General features: G+C 43.1%; 1 protein-coding gene across 3 annotated transcripts in view; it reads left to right on the top strand.

Annotated features, from left to right (window-relative positions):
* dnmt3bb.1 (DNA (cytosine-5-)-methyltransferase 3 beta, duplicate b.1) overlaps window positions 1–26,678 on the top strand; it is a 58,074-nt gene that overhangs the window by 10,936 nt on the left and 20,460 nt on the right. For all 3 annotated transcript variants that reach the window (XM_076277531.1, XM_076277530.1, XM_076277532.1), the window contains 6 exons: window positions 16,641–16,836; window positions 18,966–19,048; window positions 20,109–20,267; window positions 22,637–22,810; window positions 24,525–24,683; window positions 24,939–25,046. In XM_076277531.1, the coding sequence (XP_076133646.1) occupies window positions 16,641–16,836; window positions 18,966–19,048; window positions 20,109–20,267; window positions 22,637–22,810; window positions 24,525–24,683; window positions 24,939–25,046 (879 nt within the window). The remainder of the gene's footprint in view (window positions 1–16,640; window positions 16,837–18,965; window positions 19,049–20,108; window positions 20,268–22,636; window positions 22,811–24,524; window positions 24,684–24,938; window positions 25,047–26,678) is intronic.

Raw genomic sequence — 26,678 nt, 5'->3', positions numbered from 1 at the left:
GCCTCTCTGGCCGTCACGGCCTTAAAGTGACAGGCACTCAATTTGACCTGCACCGCACCAATACAGTGTAATGACATGAAAAAGAAGTCCATATAGTTTATACAGTGCTGTGCAAAAGTTAAGACACCATGCTGAAATTGACAAATAATCTTTTGGAAATTGATCTTAATAGCTTAATTAAGAGGAAAAATCAAGCCTTTAAGGACATCAATTTTTTGTGTATGTATAATATATTGTAAATAAATAAATGTCTTAACTTGTGCACAGCACTGTACATTCTGAATAGTAATAGTTTGTACAGTGGCCTGTGATTAAGCTTTAATTTTTATTTTCATAATTTGTAACTCAATCTGTCAATTTCTTTCGACAAAATCCACCAGAAGTCATCATTTAAGGAGTATTTTTTTCAAAATCTGGGGGGGGGGCTTCCTACGATCATCAACAGCACCGCTGCTGGAAAAAATTCTAGGGGAAACACAGTTCTGTATTGATATTGCAGCCTTGGTATTCATTTTCTAAAACCACTTTAAATTAGACATTGAGAGCCAACAACTCTCAAAGCCATCCTATAAGTGTTCAGCAAATGGTACAGGAATCGATATGGGAATCGATAAGGAATCGTATCAATAAGCAGGTTCGACAATGGCATCGATATCGATAATTTCTTAACGATGCCCATCCCTAGTCACATGTCAGCTCGAGAAATTTACCCCTTATCTGATCAGCATTCCCAGAGTGCCTTGAGACAGGAGATGGAGTTGGAGTCTGCAGGCCTACGGGCAGTTTATGTGTGTGTGTGCGTGTGTGTGTGAGAGAGGGCAGAGGGAGTCTTTTGGGAAGTGTGCATGTGTGCAGATGAGGTCGGTTTCCCTCCCTCTGGCCCAGGGCCACTCTCTCACGCCTGCCTGCCTGGACACAACGTGTCTGCTAGGCAATGAAACTGTCACATGGTAGCAGCAGAGGATTTAATTCTTTACTGCAGATGTGTACTTACAGGGGTTAATGGTTTGTGTGTGTGTGTGTGTGTGTGTGTGTGTGTGTGTGTGTGTGTGTGTATTTGTGTGTCTGTGTGTGAGTGTGTGAGTGTGAGTGTATGTGTGTCTGTCAGTTATGAGTGTGTGTATGTGCAGAGGTGACTGATGCGTGTCAGTTGTAACCTTAGCATGGATATGCCTGGGCACAGATCCCAATTCCACATTTGCAGTGGTCACTGTAGAGGATTAGGCATCATTGATTTATTCTCTAAAGACATTTCTCGGAGCATATATTTCTGTACAGTGTGTGTGACTGTGCAAGCATGTGTTTGTATTTTTGCTATGTATGCTATGCATGTTTTGTGTTTTATCTTTAAAAGGCATTGTGGCAATTTGAGTATGTAAGTATAAGCTTGCATTTATCACCCATACAAGCATATATGGTATATGGTGTGTGTGTGTGTGTGTGTGTGTGTGTGTGTGTGTGTGTGTGTGTGTGTGTGTGTGTGTGTGTGTGTGTGTGTGTGTGTGTGTGTGTGTGTGTGTGCATACCATATGTGTGTGTTTGTGTGTGTAAATGTAAATGTAAAGGTGTGAGAGCGAAAATATGTGTGTTGTGTAACGGTAGCACACAGCGGTGATGCTGAGGGGATTTTCAGCCACCTGGGCCTTTGCCTCTGTTTCTCCTGACTTCCCTTTCTTCCGTCCCTCAATCTCACAAAAGCCGCCCTCAGAGGAATCTTATGGGGCCCCTCAGCCCTGCTCGCAGTGATCTGCATGAGGAGGAGAGAGGAGAGGACAAGGGGGGGTTTGGGGGGAGGGACAAAGGCGAGGAGCAGGACTGAATGACCCTCTAAACTGGTTCACCCCTGTTCTGTACATCAGTGGCACGTCCTCGCCCACTCACACACACACCCCCACACCACACACACCCCAACTAGAGGGGGTGCACGTGTGCTGCTGTGGCTGTTTGACACGGAAGGATTGTTGGGGGGGGGCGTGAAGAGGGAATGTGTACTAAAGAATGTTTTAGATGAAGAGTGAGGGAGTGCAATCATAATTAAAAAAATGCTTTCGCTGAAAAGCACTCTGATCTTTTAGTGTGTTAGACACTTTTGATCAGAAACTTCCCATCTATGAACACCTACAGTACTGTACCAGTAACTGGATTCTCTCTCCCCAGAGCTTGAGATGTAAAGTTGAAGTGAAACTATAGATCTGTATGCCTGTCTTTCTGTTTTTTACTTGTGTGTGCATGTGGAGACATTTCACCAGTGGTTTGTTTTCCGATTAGGCATGCGACATCAACCATGATATATAATCTCTCTGCCAAACCGGTTTAATGACTCATTTATCAAAAGACCACCACACACTGTTAACCTCAGCTGAATGAAGAAATAAGACCTCTTAAAACAGCTTTAAACCGCATTAAGTTGGTTGTATAGCCTTACAATGAACCTCATTCACCTGTAGCTGTGGTACAAGTTCTTGGAAAATACATTTTGTAGTCTAACCAATATAGTAGCATTATTCAGATGTTCAAGGAAAGTATATAGTGCAGAATTCTGCAGCAGAATACAGTGAATGCAAAGTTTATGTTCTGTTTGCTGTAAAAGTATGGATTTAAGATTAGTTGGAGGTGCTTCCACGTTTTGTAATTTGGCACTAATGTGCTTCCAGAATGTATTGTCCCGCACAACATATTTTATTTAGTTTCATGCCTCTGTGTAGACCATGTGTCTTAACAATGATTATATTTCAATTCATTAGCAGGCGCTTTTGTCCAAAACAACGTACATTATATTTAAACCAAGGACCAAACGAAACACACCAGTGAGTGGTAGCTCAACCCTCCCGTCAGTATCAGTGAAGCTCCACACATGGTTTTGTTTGGGGGACAGGCTGCCCACACTTTGTTTATTTCCAGTTTTCAGAGCCTGGGCTGCCTACAGAGACCAGTTTTTTTACACTGTACTCATGGAATGGACAGCTAGCGGTCGTGAGGAGCTGATTGCTAAATGTGACAAAAAATGGGAGGTGTGCAGGGTCCTGTTGTAAGTGTGTTGGGAGGTGTGCAGGGTCCTGTTGTAAGTGTGTAAGTGTGTTGGGGGGTGTGCAGGGTCCTGTGGTAAGTGTGTTGGGAGGTGTGCAGGGTCCTGTGGTAAGTGTGTTGGGAGGTGTGCAGGGTCCTGTGGTAAGTGGAGGGGCTCGGTAAAGGGTCCTGGGACCAGACATCCACATGGCCCCCACCCACGACTCCAACCACCCCGGCCACTCTGAGGGACAGGATGGCTGGGCTGGGCTGGGCTGCGGGGTGACTGAGTCCACGGCGATGTGTGGGCAGGGAGGGGCATGAGGGCTGTGAGCGCAGCGGTGTGCCTGTCTAGGCTATGAGGGAGAGGGAATGGGGCTTGGGGGGGGGGGGGGCAGTGCAGGGGTTGTGGCTGAGGGGGGGATTGTGGCGAGTGCAGGGGTTGGGGTAGCAGAGGGTGGATGATGGGGTTCGCTCAGGTCTTTCTAATGAGGGGGGCGTACTCACCCCTCCCTCAGGCCAAGTCTTTTCTTTTCTTTCATCGGAGTTCTCTCTTTCGGCTGCTGCTCTGCTATGCTCCCCTCCAACCCTGCCCCCCCCACTCCGCCCTGTTGTTCTCTCACTCTTTCCCTCCTGCTCTATCATTTTTCTCTCCGTCTCTCTCTTTTTCTGTCTCGTTTGACCATACTGGCTTGCGCTCCCTGTTGCCGATGTGGTTAAGAGCGGCATGTCTTCAGAGTCTTGTGAAACTAAGGGAATGCATGCAGAAACAATGACAGTCAGAGGAAGAGTAGGCTTAAACAAAGAGTGCTCCCTACCAATAGCAGTCATAATCTTGAAGGGAAAAGCTCTTGTACAAATCTATTTAATTATTTATTATTTAAATATTTATATATTTATTTATTTCTATTCAAATTACTTATTTGTCTGTCTTCATGCCTGTACTAACAAGAACGGGGACTCCATAGTGTAAGTGAATGAGTGTGTGTGTGTGTGTGTGTGTGTGCGTGTGTGTTTGTGTGTGTGCGAGCGTGCCTGTGATGGTGATAGAGTGTGTATCTGTGTGTGTGTGTGTGTGTGCTCATGCATCGGTCTACTCTGGCAGTGCCGACTGACCGTGTAGCTGCAGCACAGCTGCGGCGTGAATGATGTCTGGCATTCCAGCGGAAGATTCCCGGTCCATGTGACAGCGGCCTGCATTGTTTCCCAAGAATGAGCCCCCTTCTCTCGGCACCGCGCTCTGCCGGCTGGCCTGGGATCCATCTTGCCCATCACCCCTCACACCACTCTCACTCCTCTAGCCTATCATCCCTCCCGTCCTGCCTGCTGCACCACAAATGTGTGGAGACACTCGTCACACCTCCGCAGCTACTTTCACTTTGCATGCCGCAACTTGCACCCCTGTGCCTTTGCACAAAGTAGTGCCGGGGGTACTGAATACAGATTAAACCTGGCTGGCACAACAAACTTCTGGACGCGACGCCGTAGCATGTGATTTGAATAGTGAGATGGTCTTGGTGTGTTCAAGCCCCTCGGGCTGCAGTGAGAACAGCGGATTGGCCATCCACTTGTCTGCTGTAGTAGAGCAGAGTTTGTTTGCTGAATGCTACAAAATGTTAACATTTTGTACTGTTGTTCATCATGTTGTAACATGGCCGATGCTGGCAAGGCATTCATCCCTCTGGTCTCTCAGCAGCCAGGCAAAGGCAGAGAGAGAGAGAGAGACAGACAGACAGAGAGAGAGAAGGGGGGATGAGATAGGGAGTGGTAATTAAATATGTGTTGAGGAATCTCCTTGCCAAAACCTATCGTGTTTTTCATATATATTCATTGCCTGTCTTTCTAAACCCACCAGGCCCAGTGAGGTTATCCCACAATATTTACCACACACAAAAGCAAATCCAGCTGGCTTTGAACTCCCCACTAATGGCTGTTCTCTGTGATTCCCACAAAGGGCAGCAGGTGTTTCTTCAGCAGCTTTGTCACAGTGTTTATTCAGACCTGTCTTCAGTGATGTACATGTAAATCGTCACCTAATTCTATGAGACTCTTCAGAAAGTTAGAGAGCAGAGGGGTGAGGGCGAGACTGCTGCTCATACTTGTCTGTGCAATGAACTAATTCATTCACGCAGCATAGGAGACAGGCTGTTATGCTTTCCTAGACGTTGCCAGGCACTGGAATACAGTGCAAATGAAAGCCATGCTGTGTCTCCATGTTGAGACTTGTGTCGGCTCCTAATGATCATACTGGTGTAATTAGTTATCAGCTTATTGTTCCAAAATAGTGCAATTTGTTGCCAAATTGTTGCAGTTTAGCTTAAATAGGAAGGCCTAGTTGGTGAGAGCGGACTCTCAAAATCAACACAATATAGACAAATTCTGTACCTATTCAGAATAGATTCCACATGACACATTACACCATATTTATGCTCGCAGGAATCATAATCTGATGTATGTGCAGCGCAGCGGAGGGGTCTTGTGACCGCCTTTTCTATACATTATCCCGCCTATTACATGGCTACTTGCCAAAACTAAACCAATAAACAATATGACTATTTAGCCTAAATAGCCTAGGCTATAGCCTATTTGTTACCGTTCATCGTGGCTTTTGCTAAGAAACAAATAGTTCGCTACAACACACACTGAACTTGAATCAAACATTCTTGAACACAGCTGATCGCTTTTCACTTTTGAATGAAGTTCCAGTAGTTGCGGAGTGAGTGCAGAGAAAGACCTGAATTAGAAGCACAAACTCTGTTGCCATTGACAGCGGTCATTATTTTTTTCAGAGGTCTTCTAGTCAAAAATAATGACCGCTAGAACTTTAGGAAATCCCATTCAAGTCAATAACACACATTAACACACTGTTTTAAGTGGTACTTAATGACATTGTTTTGCTTGGAACAGTCTTGTTATTGGTTAAGGATGTTGTGACCATGAGTGTTCTGGGTAGTCTGAAGCCTTGGGGTAAGTCCCTGTACTAAAGCCAGCCGAGACTGTCCCTGTTAAGATTCGTGTCAGATAGGGCTGGGACGGAAACCACATTAGCGGAATACCGTGGTCACGTGACGCCTACCGCGGGTCTGAGCTTGTCACCGCCATCACCACAAAGAATAAAAATACAAAAATCTTTGAAACACTGGCCTGCACATTGGTGCACATAGTGTGTAATGTTGTGATGTGTTATGTGAGGGACCATCTTATGACATGGATTCAAGGTTTTCTTAACAAAACTTCAAAACTTATCATCAAAAGATGAAGCAAACCCGACCTTTCGCCTGTGTGTTGGGGAGTGTAATGTTTCAACATTCCATTTGTGTTATACTATGCAAGAGTAGGGGAGAACCGGCGTTTTCTTTGAAAACGAGAATAAATCCATTTCAAGAGGGGAAAATAACTACAGATCGAAACATAATGGCATTCAGGAGCGAAGCACTGCACCATGATTACAGCGTTAGTTTCAGTTTTTAAATAAAACAAATAAAGATGATCTATTCTCAATAATAGCTCCAATCATCGGAAAAGCAAACTGCTTGTGTAAAACGCGAGAAAAACGTTCCTTTTCTAGAAAACTTTGGTCTGGCATAGTGGTATTATCACCATAATGAGGGAACGATGTATTTCTTCACAAAAGAAATATCAAATAATAAGGGATTGAAAAGAGGTAATAATAAACCAGACATGATAGAATAGAGACCAAATACATGAAAATGGACAACATATCCACAGTCCCTCCATCAACACCAGTGTTTTTCACAGACCATGATTAGGCTTTAAAACAAAATGAGGCTCGAGGTGGTACTCCAGAAATGTCTTCAAGGTTGGTAGGTCTGAAAATGTCTTCTCCATCATCAAGTTTTTCAATTAGGCTAAACATAGCCTTAACTCAAAAAAGCTGTTAGGCCTATGTACCATATTTTCCGGATTATAAGTCGCACTTTTTTCATAGTTTGGCTGGTCCTGCGACTCAGGTGCAACATATATTTGGGGGCCAAGCAGCGAAGCTGCGAAGGCACCCATTGTGTTTCTATGATTTCTTATTATTACAGTGCATGAAAATGCACTGTACTGTTCTTCCTAGGCTTCTTATTCTTCTTCTTCTAACGCAATTAATGCAGCTTCAACCGCTTAACGTAGAAACTTCATTCAAACTATGTTACGTAGGTCTTACTTAGGACATGGGTGCTTTGTATTTTTCAGCTTTGTAACTTTTATACTTTTTAAACTATTAATTAAAAACTGTTCAAAATTTCCCCATAGACTTAACATGGGCTGATGACATCACAATAGAGCCGTTAAGCAATTAGAATCCTATGGCAGGTGTTCGGGCCAGCTGCATCAACTGCCAGTCTCAGGCTTTAAGCATACAAACTGGCCCTATTAAGACTACACATCCTGTTCAACTGCTTCCTCTGCCAAAAACTGTTTCAAAATAAAAGTCCTCACTACAATATTTCACTGTTAAACAATTTAACCCTTTAAACTACTGAACTTTTATCTGTTCAGCCATTGTAACTGTTACTTGTCATCAACTATGACTCCTACCCACTGTAGCTAGTTAGCTAAGATAGCTAAGTAACTTGGTTAGCATAGTTAGCATGCTAGCATGTTAGCATGCTAGTTAGCATGCTAGTTAGCATTTTTAGCAAAACTGTTAAAAACAATTAGCTAAGTTAGCTAAGTCACATGGTTAGCATAGTTAGCATGCTAACATGTTAGCATGCTAGTTAGCATTTTTTGCAAAACTGCTAAAAATGATTAGCTAAGTTAGCTAAGTCACATGGTTAGCATAGTTAGCATGCTAACATGTTAGCATGCTAGTTAGCATTTTTTGCAAAACTGCTAAAAATGATTAGCTAAGTTAGCTAAGTCATATGGTTAGCATAGTTAGCATGCTAGCATGTTAGCATGCTAGTTAGCATTTTTTAGCAAAACTGCTAAAAATGATTAGCTAAGTTAGCTAAGTCACATGGTTAGCATGTTAGCATGTTAGCATGCTAGTTAGCATTACTGTTAAAAATGATAAGCGAAGTTAGCTAAGTCACATGGTTAACATAATTAGCATGTTAGCATGTTAATTAGCATAGTTATCATAACTAATAAAAATTATTAGCTAGGTTAGCTAAGTCATATGGTTAGCATAGTTAACATTTTAATATTGTTAGCATGCTAGTTAGCATAGTTACTTGGTTACCATTATTATCTTTAACATAGTTAGCATAACTACTAGCAAACATTGGAGCCATTCCAACTGTTAGTTATCGTCAACTATCTGCCTAAATAATTTAACCATTTCAATTATCAACCTATTTAACTGTTCAGTCATTCCAACTATAGTAAACCTTATCTACCAAGCAAATAATTTAACCATATGAACTCATCATATTTTTGCATTTTCATGCACTGTATTTCCTTCAGGAAATGCTTTTCTAGTTATTATTTAACATCTTTCCTCTGCCATTGGAGTCTATGGCAGCCCATAGAACCGTCTGGTGAAAAGTTGTGAAATTTGGCACACTGATTAGAGACAGTCCCATGATTACTTTCACCAAGTTTCATGTCGGCACCTCGAGGGCTCTAGCGCCACCAACAGGCCAAAGTTGGACGTGCGTTCACGCACGTAACTTTTGACCTGTTGACCCGATTTTGAAAAATGAGGTACCGTTGGAATCCTTGGACCAACCCGAGTTCAACGCACCCAATGACGTCATTTTCCGCCATGATGGATTTTCCGCCATATTGGATTTAAGTGAAAGTGAAACTAAAACTTCACAGGTCACAAATTTTGTCCGATCGTCACCAAACTTGACACACATGATCTTCAGACCAAGCCGCACAAAAGTTGTGGTGTTTTGTCTTCGGAACTATAACTGTTCACCCGTAATATCCAATCGAAATTTGCGGCGAAGCCGCCAAACAGGAAGTGAGCTCATATCTCAGCAACCCTTGCATGTATCAAAGACAAACTTGGTGCATGAGGTCAGGATCCAACCAGAGGGACGCTCAAGAAATTTGGTGAACTTTGACCTCTAGGGGGCGCTGTAATTAAGAAACATGCTTTTTGGCCTGTAGCTGCAGTTTTGCTTAGAATTAAAACGCACTAGTGGTGTCTGATAATACTGTTGGAGGTCCTTAGGCCGACCCAAGCAAACTTGTGATGTCATCGTAATTGATTCGGCCGCCATATTGGATTTAATCAAAAACACGTACAAGTTTTCGCAGGTCACAAATTTCATCTGTTCTTCACCAAAATTGGCAGAGACCATCTTCAGACCATGCCTGATGAGTGCATTGATTTCTGGAACAATTGACAGAAGCATTGGCCTGTACCAGCCAATCGAAATTTGCGGCGAAGCCGCCAAACAGGAAGTGATTTCATATCTCAGCAACGCTTTCATGTATCAAAACCAAACTTAGTACATGTACCTCAGACCCCATCGGGAGGACGCTCAAGAAATCTGGTGACATTTGACCTCTAGGAGGCACCGTAATTGACAAAAATGCATTTTGGCCAGTAGTTGCTGATGCGCATTATTTTGCAATGGAAGTCAATGGCAGCCAATAGAACCGTCTGGTAAAAAGTTATACAATTTTGCACACTAATTTGGGACAGTCCAATAATTCATTTCACCAAGTTTCATGCCGGCACCTCAAGCGCTCTAGCGCCACCAACAGGCCAAAGTTGGATGTGCGTTCACGCACGTAACTTTTGACCCGTATGGCCGATTGTCAAAAAATATGTATCGTTGGAATCCTTGGACCAAGCTGAGTTCAACGCACCCTATGACGTCAATTTCCGCTATGATGGATTTTCCGCCATATTGGATTTCATCAAAAAACCTGAAATGTCTTCACAGGTCACAAATTTTGTCCAATTGATACCAAACTTCACAGATATCATCTACAGACCATGCCTCATTAATGCATTGCAATTTGTCTTCGGAACTATAACCATTCGCGCGTAACAGCCAATCGAATTGTGCGGCGAAGCCGCCAAACAGGAAGTGAGCTCATATCTCAGCAACCCATTAATCTATCATAACCAAACTTAGTATATGGACTCAGGACCCAATCAGGGGGACGCTCAAGAAATCTGGTGACCTTTGACCTCTAGGGGGCGCTGTAATTAAGAAACATGCCTTTTGGCCTGTAGCTGCAGTTGTGCTTAGAATTAAAAAGCACTAGTGGTATCTGGTAATGCTGTTGGAGGTCCTTAGGCCGACCCAAGCCAACTTGTGATGTCATCGTAATTGATTCGGCCGCCATATTGGATTTAATCAAAAACACGTACAAGTTTTCGCAGGTCACAAATTTCAGCGGATCCTCACCAAAATTGGCACAAACCATTTTCAGACCATAACCTATCAATATATTGCTCTCTATAACAATTGACAAAAGCATTCGCCCATAACAGCCAATCGAAATTGGTGGCGAAGCCGCCAAACAGGAAGTGAGCTCATATCTCAGCAACCCTGCCATGTATCATAACCAAAGTTACTACATATATTCATGACCCCATTAGGAGGACGCTTAAAACATTTGGTGACATTTGACCTGTAGGGGGTGCTGCCATTAGCAATATTGCATTTTGATGTGTAGTTGCTGATGTGTTTTATCAATCTTTTAGTTTTTTTTGATGTGAAACTGATGACAACATGTTCCATCCAGTTCATTCTAATGCGTGCGTGCAAGGGCAGGGCAGGGCAGGGCAGGACGGGGTGGGACGGGCTGGGGTGATTAGTTGGGGGGGGGGGGGGGGGCTGGCTGGCGAAGGGGGTGGCAATACTCAGCCCTGTTGATCCCGGGTTTCTGCTGAGTTCTATCTTGTCGCCGTGGCTACTCCGGCCTATTCTGCTTGGCCCCCTCATTGCTGCTTGCAGCTATATTTATATATATGTTTTTTTCCTCTTAATGACAAATTTTTTGACTGATGCAACTTATACTCCGGTGCAATTTATAGTCCGGAAAATACGGTAATTTTAATCTGTAAAGATACAGCCCTACTTAAATTCCTCAGAGTACACCAAAATGCTTCATTTACATGTTAAAATCAGAAAAAAAATGTATAGCTTAATTAGGGTTGGGCACCTAAACACGGTTCTAATAAGGCACCGGTGCCGACGCAAACGGTAGTAACTACACAGATTAACAACGTGGATTTCGGTGCCTCATTTCGGTGCCACTTAAGTCATTTTTTTTATTTTTTAATACGAGGCATCACCACACGTCTAATTTCTTGCTCTGATAACAACATTCAGATACAGTTAGCTAACATAACACTAGATGTATAAGCTTAGTGGACAGTGTTTGACAGCTTGCATGAGCCCAAGTAGTTTACTTTAAAGCAATATCACGAGCTAACTAGGCCTACACACAAGCAAAAGGCTATGAAACAACATCAACAGTATACTTTACCAAATAACCTTGCTAATGTGCTAACTGACATTTATTTGAAATGTTATCAGCAAAGTTGTAATGTGAAAACTTTATTTCAGAACTTTATTTCATTTATTTCATTATGCGTTCGGAACATAATGACATGACATTAATCTTTCATGTGCATGAGACCCATATAGCATCACAATGAATATGAAGATCATGCTAAAAGTTAGCTGGCAAAAACATAAATATGTAGGTTACATACCTCTGCATTGATACCACTGCGCTGACAACGAACCATCTCCGTACGTTATCGCTAATTAGGCTGCTAAGGGGAAGACATCAAATTTCTTGAAGCATTTGGGAACACACTGAATGAACTTGAAAGCAGAGACAGAGTCCCTGACATTAGATTAGGTTGCTTGCAAATGCCGTTGTCCATGACCTGGCAGTTCCATGGCAAGCGGTTTTAACATACCTTATGGCAAGCCGCCTACACTGGATAAACTTGAAAGCAGAGATTTGTGTGCATCCATGGCAAGCTGTTTTAACATTTAAACATATTATGCGTAGAAGCAATAGGATATTGATAGTAAATTGAATATAACAGTTCAATTTCATGTTCAAATTTGTCTTATCAATAACAAAAAAAGCAATTGATGCTTTAGACCATTTTATTGTAAAAAACAAAGTACCGGTTCAGGCACCACTTTGGCACCGGCACCATTTTAAAAGTATCAATTTAGCACCGGTATCGGATAAAACCCAAACGATACCCAACCCTAATCCTTTAAGCGAACAGGCATGCAGTTATCATGCTTGCTGACAGATGGCCTGTAACCTTGCCATACATGTACTGTGCAAAAGTCTTAGGCACCTTACATGTTTTGCTTCAGTAATGCCATAAGGACCATATTGTTTATTTCTCACTCTCACTCTTAGAATATGACAAGAGAACACAGGAAATATGTACACAGTATTTAATACACAACATTTCGTTTTTGTTCTGATACCAGTCCAATTTCAATCTCAAGCTGCCATTGGATTTTTTGTTTTAGCAGTGTTATAATGACCAGTTACCCAAGGGGGGAGCTCTTGACTTGAGCTGTCATTCCCTACCCAGGTCACTGACGGGCAGTGTTGTAGTCAAGTCACTATGCCTCGAGTCCGAGTCCAGGTTCGAGTCCTCAGTGTTCAAGTCCGAGTCAAGCCCAAGTCATTAAAAAAAAATTCCAAGTCAAGTCCGAGTCGAGTCCACTACTCATCCGAGTCAAGTCCGAGTTGAGTCACTATTGATTAGGGTTGGGTATCGTTTGGGTTTTATCCGATACCAGTGCTAAATCGATACTTTTAAAACGGTGCCGGTGCTGAAACGGTGCCTGAACCGGTAGTTTGTTTTTAAAATGTTTTAAATTAAAATGGTCTAAAGCATGAATGGCTTTTTTTTTGTTGATAAGACAAATTTGAACATGAAATTGAACTGTTATATTCAATTTACTATCAATATATCATTGCTCCTACAAATAATACATTTAAATGTTAAAACAACTTGCCATGCATGCACACACAATGGTAAGCTCTGCTTTCAAGTTTACCCAGTGTAGGCGGTTTGCCATAAGGTATGTTAAAACCGCTTGCCATAAAACTGCCAGGTCATGGACAACGGCATTTGCAAGCAAGCTAATCTAACAGGGACTCTACTTTCCAGTTAATTCAGTGTGTTCCCAAATGCTTCAAGAAATTTCATGTCTTAACCCATAACACGCAATAGTTTTGAACATGTCATGCTACATGTCGGTGTTGAAGTGTTTAGATTCCCAGCGCTAGCTAGTCATTTTAACAGCAACTATGGCTATGCGCTAACACCAGTCAGCTGAGTTTAATTAGCGATAACGTAGGCTACAGAGATATCAGGTATGTAACCTACATATTTATGTTTTTGCCAGCTAACTTTTAACATGATCTTCATATTCATTGTGATGCTATATGGGCCTCATGTACATGAAAGATTAATATCATGCCATTATGTTGTTTAGAACACACTGTGAAATAAAGTTTTCACCTTACAACTTTGCTGATAACATTTCAAATAAATGGCAGTTAGCGCATTAGCAAGGACATTGTGTAAGGTATTAGGCTGCTGTTGATGTTGTTTCATAGCCTTTTGCTTGTGTGTAGTTAGGCCCACTGCTAGATTTTGACAGGAGCTAGCAATATCGCTTTAAAGTAAGCTACTTGGGCTCACGCAAGCTGTCAAACACTGTCCACTCGCCTATGTGGTGCACCCCTCTGGTATATACATCAACTTATGTTAGCTAACTGTATCTGGATGTGTTGCTATCAGAGCAAGACGTTAGAGATGGTGCATGACATGCAGTGATGCCTTGTATACAATAAATAAATAAATAAAACGCTATTTAAGCACCGAAATGAGGCACCGAAATCCACGTTGTTATTCGATGCAGTTACTACCGTTTGTGTCGGCACCGGTGCCATATTAGAACCGTGTTTCGGTGCCCAACCCTACTATTGATCCACGTCGAGTCCGAGTCGAGTCCCTATTGATCGAGTCGAGTCCGTCCAGCACTAAAGTAAGCATAGCCTACATGTCGTTCCATTTTTTTCCATTGCAGATGAAATCCTTAAAAGCAAAACGGACAATCTTCTGTCTCCAAGGGGTGCCATCACTTGTGTGAAAGTAGTATTGCCAAATTTCTTGCCAAACCCAATGTGTTGTATTTATTATATCGGAGAGAATACCATACTATAGCTATACCATAGCCTATAGGCCTACTCATAATAAATGAGCAATCCACATCCCAATCACACAGGCCATTAAGTCACATTATGCTGTTACTGACTGCTGACAATTGTATAGGCAGTGTTGTAGAAGTTCATACTTCACAAGAGCTAGATGAACGTTGGAGTAGGCCTATTTTGTAAGAGGTAGTGTGGATCATAAAAGGGCATTTTTTTAAATTCTGGCTGTTAAATAGCCTACACAATTTTAGCGCAGTTTGGGAGGGACAGGAGCAGGGCCCGTCTTGGTAGCTTCTTTCTGACTCCCATGACATGCACACTGGCTACCGGCAACTGCATAATTATGTTATCACTTCACTGACACTATGGAGACATATTTCACGTCAACAATAGAGATGAAAACTAGCTTTAGGTTAACGAAGATGTAGATCATCTGCCTAATTAATTTATTTGTGCAACAGGCCACGTTCATTTCAGCGAGATGAGTGAAATAAATGTTTTTTTAAGCTGCCATCGCCATACTATTTGCTACGATATTCACCTGTTAGAAATAGAACACGTTGCTATTTCCTTTTTTTCGTGCAGTGGATTAGGCTATCAAATCGCTCGTTTGAACAGTAACAGTAATCCAGTTCATTCGTGGTTTTAAATATAGTTGTTTCTGGCCTACCCACGAGAGGTTCAGTTTGTCAGTTTCACTTGCGCAGACACGTAGGCCTACATTGACACTACTCTCTACTAGGCAATTTAATGTTATGCTTCTATATTTTATGACACCAAAATTAAGAAGTATGCTATATCTTGATCGGGAAAACGTTTAGTTTATTTTTCTTTCATCCGATAATAGCATGCTGCAAATTAACAGACAGAAGCACGGCAGGGCACGCCCCGAATGAAAATGAATGAATGAATGGAACCTCGCTTCTCGCGTCAGTCAGGGAAAACACTGTTCACCAAGTCACGATGATCAGCTATCCAGCAGCAGTGTGTGTTGTTTAGCCTAGGCTGAGTGTAATCTTAGGTAATGTTATGTCATGTATGAGAACTAATATTGCCTGGCAATAGCCTACTACATTGAAATAGCGGCGGCCATATCTCCAGGCATTTTGGTGTTAAAGTTAACGTTAGTTTGCTTTGCATGTGAACATGATGTGACTTGCGATGTAGCCTACGACACGAAGCAGTAGCCTAACATTCCCTTGAACTAAAATTAGTATTACAAATAATTTAGATATTAAAATCATATAGCAAATTATAGCCTAATGACATACTACAATTATAGCCTTATGATATATTACAAAAAAAAGTCGAGTCCTCGACGAGTCATCGCGAGTGCGAATGCACGAGTCCGAGTCCAAGTTCGAGTCATCAGTGCTCAAGTCCAAGTCAAGTCACGAGTCTCTAAATTTAGCTAATGACTCGGACTCGAGTTCGAGTCTCGGACTCGAGTACTACAACACTGCTGACGGGCATGCCTGGCCTGCCAGAAGCTGCTGGTAGATCCAGCTATGATGGGGGTCTCAAGATCAGCTGCTGACATCTCTAGTGACCTCTCAGGTGGGAATACAGTGTCAGCCTGCCTCACCAAGGCTCTTTAGAAATCTTTGGCCTTGCCTTTTCCCCTTTAGATGAGCAATGAACCCTTCCAGCTGTAGCTTTTTAATGAGATCTTTGATCTGTCAAAGTGTCGTCATCTCCTTCACACTTCTGATACCAATGTGTCAGAGCCAGCACCAGTACCAGTATCAGTACCAACTGGATTCAGCTTCCCGTGAGATTGGTCATTATAACACTGCAAAAAATAACCAGTTAAATAGATGCAAAAGACTAGAGCCTGAACCAGAAATTTTCTAGTGCTTTTTATATTCTGTCTGTCTTCAAGACAATGAAAAATAAGCATATATGGTCTTCATAGCATTGCTAAAACAACAAATCCTATAGGTGCCTAACACTTTTCCACAGTACTGTACAATAAATATTCTTTTTTTAAGTGGATAGAAGAGGTGAGGCAGCTACTAGCAGCGATGACAGATGGAATGCCACTATTGATGCAGCACTAATGTTGTATGTCCCTCAGATACCTGCAGCAGCCTGTTCAGATCAAACCACGTGGAATGAAGGTGTAATGTTGGCCAATAGCATTTTGTATTATTGCTCATTGTTTGTGCTGGATCATTTGATGAAGCCATTTTTGGATTTCTTACAGTGGCCTCCACTGTGCCGTGAGCCATGGGATGGCTCATTGCGTACCACGGTTTGAGGTTTACTGTTTTGGTTTTGGCTTTGTGTCCACCTGTTGTGTTTGCTTGTTCTTGTGGTCGTGTCCACATGCTATGATGTTGCTTGTTTCTTGTTCTTGTAATCCTAGTTCGTACATTAAGATTCCTGTTTGTTTCAAAGTTTACCTTGTTTGCCTAACTATCGTGCATTTAGGTCCTAGGTTATAAGCTACGCATTACAGAAAGACTTTCAATGAAAGACTCTGTGTCCCTCAGGCTGCGGTGAATGGAGACGCACTGGCTGTGGATGGACTGTCCACGGAGAATGACAGCGGCCTGAAGATGACAAGCGAGAGCAGCCCTCTGACGGCCGCAGAACCCCCCTCGCCCTTCAGCCCAAAGCAGAACGGAGGCGCAGAACCCCCCTCGCCCTTCAGCCCAAAGCAGAACGGAGGCGCTGCCTCACCTGCGGGTAACCTGCACACCGACACACACACATACACACACTCTCTCTATGTCCGGCTGAACATAATAGCACTATTGCAATGCCCTGACCTCTGCTAGTTAGCACGTATTCCAAAGCTGCAGGGGGAGCTGTGTAGTGAAAAATGCGAGCCCAAATCCGGCGAAAACCCAGTAACAGCGAAGGAATAACCAGACCTGCATAGTGCTTCTTTAAAGTGAGAGGCAATCAACTACACCTACACACCACCAATGTAATGACATTAAAGACCAATGTAATACTAAAAAAATCAATATGAATCCAGTGTCCTGCTTATACCACTGTTGTCACTTGTGTTAATTTGCTGTTGTAATTTTCACTTTTTAATCGCTGAAACTTCAAAGTGGCTCATATCAGATTACTGTGTTTACATGGTTCACTAATTTGCTTAACACTTAAAGACTTAAAGACACTTGAGACAACCTGTATGCTCAAGAAAGGGTTTGGTCACTGAAATGACAGCAAACATATAGACGGCACTGCAAATGTACAAAGTATCACAAGCTTCTGCTTGTATTATTAGGCTATTTCAATGGCTAGTTATTCACTTTCGTAACTTGAAGTCTGCAAAATAGGCGAAGGCGAAAAGTGGAGACTCCTTATTTCAGCTTTTCCATCTTCGTTTGCATTTTAATTTAACCGTTCTGCTAAAAGGAACATTTAAAAGGAACATTATGTGTAAAATGACTGTGAAAAGGTAAAAGATTGTGGATATTTTCAATGATGTTAAATTGAAAAATAAAGGAAATATCAGATCTGTCCATTGGGAACATTTAACTGACTTAGCCCTCAACTGCAGCACCATTGGTTACTTCACCTGAGGCTCTGCCAGTGTTCACTGCCATAGTGTTTCTAAAGTAAATTCATTTAGAAAACACATATATGTGTATGGTCCTCACTATATAATTAGGAGGCCTGTAGGTTCGTGTTGGTCAATGCTGGATTATGTGAAAGCATTGCAGCTGGACAGAGGTCACTTTGATTCAGAGTGTTATTGCTGTGGGCTTCAGTATTTTAGGGAGGCGCTCTGCAGAGCTGGGAGCCTTCACGTTCATTCCCTCTCAGCATTTTCTAATCTCTCCTCCATCCTCAAGGCTGCCACCAGACACCCCCTCAGCCAGATCGTCAGTCTCTTCACTGCCTGCTACAAGGCCTGGCGTCTCCTTTCTCACACAACCTCACTTTTACACAACCATACTCTCCCTCAGAACAGTCAGGCTGAAAAACATGTTTGGTCTTTGGACACACTCTGACCATTGTACCACACTGAAGGAAGTCAAGGAAGTTACAGATGTACTACAGATTTACTTACAGTTATGTTTCTAAGTTATAAGCAGGGTTCGGGGTTTCAGGGTTCAAATCATTTTGTAGAATATGAGTTCTGTTGTGCTTGCATGGTTGGTTTGATGGAAAATGCTCTTGACATTCTGTTAAGTACATTCGCGTGCAGTGGTCTAAAATTATATTGCTTTCAAATGTAGTTTTATGGGTTTCTGCATGAGGCACATGTGCTCCTACACACACACACACACACACACACACACCCACACACACACACACACAGATGCATACACACACACACAGATGCATACACACACACACACACACAGACGCGCGCACACACATACACACACACTCACACACACTGACAGCAACGCTAACAAAAATACTTTCTGAACCCATCTGGGTTTATGCGACGGCTCAAACAAGCATCCACATATCCACATGTGCACACTCAGTCTCTCCCTAGAATGCCAGACCTCATTCATGCTTGAGCTGAACTGCAGCAGATTCAGTTCTTCTCTCTACCCACAGACTAGTACACACACACACACACACTCACACACACAAACATACACACAGAGAAATAGACAAACACAAATGCACTCACATACTTACACACAGAGGCATACACAAACACACACACACACACACAAACACACACACATGAACGCACACACACACACAGAATAAGTTACAGACACACATGCACACACACACCAGCTTGGACACTGTCAAGGTCTCTGTTATCTAATCCCACCTGTCACCTGTGCCTCCCTGTCTCTCATAATCTCATGGACTTCCTCCCCCCCACACAGACGCAGACGTGAACCAGCTGTCAGCCAGTAGGAAGAGAATCCGCAAGCGCTCCGTATCAGAAGACGAGTCCTCCTGTAGCGAGGTACAGCAATCTCTGCATACCCTCTGGGTGGTGGTCCTCCCAGAGCCCCCACCCGAAACCACAACAGGTTAAATAATGGAGAGAAAAGGGACATGGAGCTTATGCCATTAGATGTAGCCAGTACCATTAGACGCAGCAGATACTGTTGGGCATGCAGGAAAGGTCGACAATGCCAGAGGAGGTTACTGGATGGTAGGGCATGTCTGGAAATCTCTGTCTCTGAACACCAGGTCTTAGATTACATAAGCAGAAACTTGACTCGCTGCCATTGCAGCCATAGTTGTAGTTCTTTAGCTACAGATCCAGGCAATGCCACACAATGAATGAGTGCCTGTATCAAGGTGGTCAGACAAACAGGTTCAGGGTCTGTAATTGGTACATGGCTTTGAATACACAGATTGGGTCTATCATTGTCTGGTGCTTTTGTTTGTCCAATTGAGGTTGTTTGTGAATAACTTGTAGTCATGATGTTGTTTCTGGCAGTTAACTTTAAAATCCCATTTTCCTGGCCTGTAAAAGTAATGAAAGTCATTCAGTCATTCTAGCTTTGTTAGAAAAGGTGTGTGTGTATTTGCGGTGTATGTGTATGTGTGGTGTGTGTGTGTATATGCAGTGTGTACATGTATCTGTGGTATGTATGTGTATTTGTGGTGTGTATGTGTGTGTGTGGTGTGGATGTGTATTTGTGCTGTGTATGTGTGTCTATGTGTATTTGTGGTGTATATGTATCTGTGTATGTGTGGTGTCTATGTATTTGCGGTGTGTATTTGTGGTGTATATGTATTTGCGGTGTGTATTTGTGGTGTGTATGTGTGGTGTGTATGTATCTGTGCAGTGTGTATGAGTATTTACGGTGTGTATTTGTGTTTGTGGTGTGGATGTGTATGTATATTTGTGATGTGTATTTGAATATGTGGTGTGTGTATTTGTGGTGTGTACGTGTATCTGCGGTATGTATGTGTGGTGTGTATATGTAGGTATGAGTGGTGTGTATGCGCATTTGTTCCAGTGGTGTGTATGCGCATTTGTAATGTTCCTGTGCCCTCCTGTCCGGTCCCAGGAGGAGAAGGCACGTGTGCTTCCAGGCTGTGCGTCCAGCCTGAGGCAGCGGCCACCCCCCAGGACCATCTTCCAGGCTGGCCTGACGCCCCTCAGCAAGCCCCGCAGCAGAGACAGAGGCCGCCAGCCGGCCAGCAAGGCTGACCGCAGCAGCCCTTTGGTGAGACATCACGCAGAGAAATATCACCTCCACACACGCACACATACACAAGCAGACAAGCACACACACACACACACACACACACACACACCAAAGACATTGTTGTACATTTACTAATCCTAATTTGGACTGTGTTGTGTGATCTTGGGAAAAAAATGTGCTAAATGACCATCATCATAATGAACATCATATAATAATCATAATGAAGAGGTTACTAATTTTCACGCATGCTTGGCTAACTTACGTCATCATTCTTGTCTAGCTAAATTAATGGCAACCTAAGAGTTAAACCAGTTGCAGAGAGGAAGCTCTCCCTAACGTAGCCACCACAGGGCTTCCTCTGTCTCCGAGCCTGGAGGTGCCGCAGCAGAGGGCGCTGGGGATTATGAGTTGTCAATCACACAGCGAGATTAACGCCGGGACAGATGTGGAATGTGGTTGTTTTTCGAAACAAAACAACAAACAGCACCTCTATAAGCCCTCATCCTACACTGACCTGCTTGCCTGCTCAGGCTTGAGGGCTGATTACGGTGCTGGTAGTGTTTCTCTGTGTTTTAAGGGGTGTGTGTGTGGTTTCCAGTTTCGCTTGTGGTGGTGATTGAGTGGTGGAGGGCCTTGTGACTCCTCTGACAGCTCTCTGACACTGACTCAACACACACCGGGAGTCTTGCTCTCTCTCTCTTTCATACACATACACACACACTTTTTTTGTTTTTCACACTTTCTCTTTTCTTTCGCTAATGCTCATAATGCTTAGACAGACATACAGTATATGCACACAGGAGATGCACAAACACACTAAACATACACTATACTTGCAGTTGCACACACACACCTGTGTCTCAGGTGGCTCACAGATATGCTGTCAAAGTTGATTTATTACATTAGATTTACAGCCTGGATGCCAGCCGAACTTAGCCCCGCCCACAACATTTGAGGTCGGGAAGTTCGGTCTGGACTTGATCCGTTGTGGAGCAACTATGCCCGAACCAGAGTGGTTCGGACCAGAAGAACTCCTGAACAGTTGTTCAGAGCTGAAAATACAACTGTGTTTGAGGACAGATGTAGGGTGCTAGTGACAAAATATTAGCTTTCAGTGTGGTACGATGTCTTTGTAAATGACATTTAATTACAAAGTGTTTCATTCATCCCGGTTCTCCCTAACAAAAACGCTGTTGCTGGAAGTTTTACATTTAGATTTCACCATCGCGTCTGTTGTAGAAGATATTGACAGTGCAATAACTTTAAAAAAAACAACCAGAAAACAATGTTAAGGCAATTGTGGAGAAGAAGGATGGTTCAGATGTTCTTCATACAGGATTCACCCCCTGTATCGGTTAAAACACACCTCATAATCACAGCCCAATGGAGCAGTATCAGAGTATGACAAAATCAGGCTATTAGATTTATTAAATTTACACCAAAATGTGGTATTGTCCCTTGGAGCAATTGTTTTATATTGATCCAGGGTTTGTTTCAGTGTTTTGATTAGTCACTTTCACCCCTCACCTGCCACAAACTTATCAGGAAAAATGCTTGTACAAATTGTTACACCCACACCCACACTCACATTCTTTAATCCCAATTTTCACACGGTGGCCCAGTGATGAAAAGTGGTGCAACAATGCCAAAACAATGCCACCCAAAAGTAAGGTTGGGCACCGAAACCCGGTTCCAATATAATCAGTATTTTAATCGATGGGTATTTTGATCAGCGGCGTATTTGAAGGAATCTGCTTGCAGGGGAGACCGCCATATGGAATAGGTGTTCTACTAAACCATGTTTTACTAAAACCTAGTAGAGTATAGCCTACACGCATCTACACTCGTCTATTATTTGAACCTATAGGCAAAGTGAAACTAACTTCACTGTGGTGTCATAGTCAATGACAAAACAATTATACACAGTTAATTACTTTCACTATTGGCTGACAATGTGTTACCATCGAAAACAAAAAAGCAACACTTACTCCAATAATGTTCGAATGACTGAATAAAAAACCTAAGGACATTTATCCTACAGTGGAGTTGCTGCTTACATCTCATGACAGTGCGTCTTCAGCTGTCAGTGGCGTAATGTGCCAGACCACACCTTAGGTTGTTAATTCCCACACCCCTGAGCGCATTGTTCAATAAAAGAGATGCGCATGCCGAGAAATTCGAGTGTAGGCTAAGAATACGCTTTGCGTTGTGATAAGAATACACTTTGCGCTGGGTCAAAATAGAGCCCATAGTGTTAAATTAGAGGACTAATTTTGCCTAGTTATTAAATGAGCTTTAGTTAAACTTAAGACTTTGTACTTTGCACTTGGACTGAAGACTTTACCCATCATTCAAACTAGGGCCCTCTTTCTGTTTTTTGCACACAGACGTCTGCCTGCAGTGAGCCCACCGTGGTGCCGTCAGGGGTCCCTGAGAGCCCCTCATTGGAGCTGCTGGAGCAGGACTCTAAGGACTCTGCCCAGAGCAGCGGCACCTCCACCTCCACCTCCGCCGCCCCCTCCCTGGGCTCCACCGAAGTCACCAGCCAGCCCGAGTACAAGGTACCCACCACCTAACAGCCCATCCTAACCACAGGTGTAGAAGTCTTACCACTTATTTCTTCCAACTATTGTTGAATTTATAGTAAAAGTATAGTAAGTAAAAGTATAAAATGTAAAGAATAATTTGTAGTGTAAGTGTAAGTGTTTTGGAGCCTTTTTGCCTTTATTGTGGTAGGATAGTGAGAGACTGACAGGAGGTGAGTAGGAGAGAGAGATGGGGTGGAACCGGGTCAGACTTGAACCCTGGTCCCCGTACGCACTTCGACCCAAATATGGTATGGGAGCTGTAGCCAGTTGCACCATAGCGCCCCCCAACCATTCTTTAAATTAGCTGATTCTATTTAGCACAACTCTCCAAGTAGATAGATCAGCTAATTAGTGAATATCACCTGTGATACGCCCACAGGTAGAAGCACATGGTGGGACTTTTACATCACAGTCCTAACTGCATGCAAGCATCCAATTGTCACGTAGCATTGAATTCTCTTTCCACACTGGATCCTTTCAGTGTGCTTTTTAGCAGAACAATGACAGCGACATGAAAATAGAAATAGTGCAAAACACCACATCACGCTGGACTTCAATGACATCCAGTCTACGACATTCTAATTGACCCCCCCCCCCCCAACACCTTAGCCATGGTGGCAGCTGGCCTGTCCTCTGTGCCAGGAGCAGTTTCAGAACTCACTACCAGAGCAAGAAAGAAAAGGATAAGTATGGGATGTGAGCAACATACAGTATTCCAAACCAAACACCTGGACGTTGCTCTTCCAAGTGCAGCTGCAACACAAGCCCTTCCTGTCACACAAGTCTGTGCTTCCTCTCCACGCCTGGGCCCTGAGCAGCCTGGCTGCAGGCCCCGGACACAGAGCCCTATCCACAGGTAGCCAGAAGCTCCTGCAAGCTCCATCCACCCAGCCAGCCCTGAAGGCCTCCGCACATAGTCACTGAAATGAGTGTGGCAACACTTTCTGTCACTTGCTCATGCACACCGGCACTGAAATTTTCAGCTGACAAGCATTCAGTAAACAATGGATTTTATTGGTGGGGCGTCCTCTCAGTGTCCTCTTGGCTGTGTGTGGCTCCCTAAGATGCCAGGAAGAGACGTGCTGTGCTGGGAGCAGCACCCTTCGCCCCACCCCACCCCCCTTCACCCCCCGGGACGTGCACACACACACACACACACACACACACACACACACACACACATACATACACACTTCTCCTGCCCATAGCAGCCTGCCACTTGTCTCGTCTTGCCATCTTGCTCACCATTATCCCTGTGTTTGTCCACCTGGCTGCGTCTCAATGACAGACACAAAGGGGGGGGGGGGGGTGGGGGGGAAGAGCAGATGGGCCAACAGGACACAAGCAATATCCCTCACAAAAAGATATTGTTATTCAGCACCATAAAGCCAACTCACACACACAAAAAACAGCTATTCTGAGTCTCCCATGAAGATCTATTGCAGTTTTTTTTATTAACATCTGGTAGTTAGATGAACTAGGATTGAACTTGAACTTGATGACCAGATTTGGAAAACACAGCTTCTGACAGAGCTTTCAGAAGTCAAGTAGAAGACATGACAATCCCTGTCCTTCATGTCTTTCAGTTCCTGCAAGTGCTTGTCTTTCCTTCCCATGATCTTTCCTTCCACCCAACACACTCTGTCTAGATACCCCTTCACCTCGTTCTCTCCTGTCTCCCACTCAGGACATTAAAGGCTTTGGCATCGGGGAGCTTGTCTGGGGGAAGATCAAAGGCTTCTCCTGGTGGCCCGGCATTGTGGTGACCTGGCGTGCCACAGGCAAACGGCAGGCCACCCACGGCATGAGGTGGCTGCAGTGGTTTGGGGACGGCAAATTCTCAGAGGTAAGGTGAAATCAGAGACAGTAGCATTTTGGCAATTCTATTTTGCCATTCAGCGATGTACAAAGATTTTTGTACATGTAACAATAATGGGTAGAATATGGGTAATATAACACAAGCCATTTTTTAGTAAATTTTACTATTGTTGTCAAGGGGTGGATAACACTGAAGTATTTTTGCGGCCTATCACCTGAATCATCCAGATAAGTGAAGAGTGAACATAAGACGAGGCTCTTAATCGCTGTCTGTTCCTCTCAGGTGTCAGCTGATAAGCTTGAGGCCATCACAGCTTTCCCCAAGTACTTCAACCAATCCTCCTATACCAAGCTGGCGTCGTACCGCCGGGCCATCTTCCAGGCTCTCGAGGTGAGTGAGGATACTCTTCCCACTACTCTGCTGATTTAGTAGCGTGCAAGGTCATGGGCAGTGTGAGATACCAGTTTGTGTGTGTGTGTGTGTGTGTGTGTGTGTGTGTGTGTGTGTGTGTGTGTAGTGTAGGTGTGTGTGTGTGTGTGTGTGTGTGTGTGTGTGTGTGTGTAGTGTAGGTGTGTGTGTGTGTGTGTGTGTGTCTGTGTGTGTGTGTGTGTGCAGGTCTAGAAATTAACGGTGTCCCGATGTCCTGGGGACCATAAAAATTGCTCCCGGGACACAATAGAAAGATGTCTGGGATAACTGTGGGACAGTAGAAAAAATGTCAAAACAAAATTCAAAATAGGTACTTTTTTCCTAAACTGTTCACATGAGAATCTAAATGTTTCTTTTTCGTCTGAATAAAATAATACAAAAAAAATATTAACAGCGAAAATACAACAGGTTTGATACCTGTTTTGATACCTGTGTCAACTCTGACATCACGTTCTCAAAATAGTTAACACCCGTGTCTGAACAAAAGCACTCTGGACAAAATGACACATTTTGCTTGCAAAAGGCTGTTACTCTCTCAAAACACTTAAAACATGCAGCAAAAGCAAATCTTGCCTTCAAACACTACAACTTGTTGCCAATTCAAAAACACTCTTTAATCAATCATTACACACCAAACAAAATGCAAAATCTAGTTCTCAAAATGAGCATTTTTGCTATGTCTGTTCCATTACTTTCTCATTTTTCTGGTTTCAGAAAAAAACTGTGAAAAGACAAAATGTACTGAATAAAAAATGATTTATTCATTCCTCCCAAAATGTAACTATCATTGACATGTAAGACATACAGCAAACACCTAGCAAGATACTGTAAATGTCATTGAACTACAACTTTCATCGAAATAGACTTACAGTAAACACCTTTTGTACTGTTTTCTCCACCAAATAGGCAATACAGTACTTTGTCTAAATGTGCATTAGATCCATACTTGCAAATAGCAACACAGAACAGACATCTCTTATGTATAATGAATGATTGCTGATTGAAGAATTGTGCAAAGCAGTTTCACACAGGTGTATCAGAGATTCAGACTTATGCAAGGAATCTATACCACCTGTGAAAAGATGTTTTCCTTTTGTTTAGCATGGGAAAACCAATAGAGTTTGGGGCTTTTGAATGACACCTGTGTTAACTGTTTTGCAAAAGGGTGTGAGAAATGTGTGAACCCAATGAAAATGTGTGAACACATTCGCAAGAGATGACTTCTGCTGTGCAAAGAAAGTAGTCATGAAGACCAAGTAGGTTCTAGTTTACTTAAGCAGGTAAAAGCAATCAAGAACAACTGCTCAATCCTGCCCAGGGATCTAATGCAGGTGCTCTGTTATGAGATAGCTGCTCTTGGCAGCAGGTGCTTTATATATGTGTGTGTGTGAGAGAGAGAGAGAGAGAGAGAGAGAGAATTTGTATGTGTGCAAATGAGTTGATGTTTATGTGGGAGAGTGTGTGTGTGTGTGTGTGTGTGTGTTTATGAGTAAATGAATGAACAGGTAAATGGTCTGTGAATGAGTAGAGATGTGTGTGTGTGAGAGAGAGAGACTTGTGTGGGAGAGTGTCGTGTGACAGTTGGTGAGTAGG

The sequence above is a fragment of the Alosa pseudoharengus genome, unplaced genomic scaffold, assembly GCF_046254945.1.
Source record: "Alosa pseudoharengus isolate Yale_2024_CS ecotype anadromous, Long Island Sound unplaced genomic scaffold, YU_APseudo_1.1 YU_APseudo_1.1_scf_9, whole genome shotgun sequence".
Taxonomy (NCBI): Eukaryota; Metazoa; Chordata; class Actinopteri; order Clupeiformes; family Clupeidae; genus Alosa; species Alosa pseudoharengus.
This window is presented reverse-complemented; position numbering and strand designations above follow the sequence as displayed.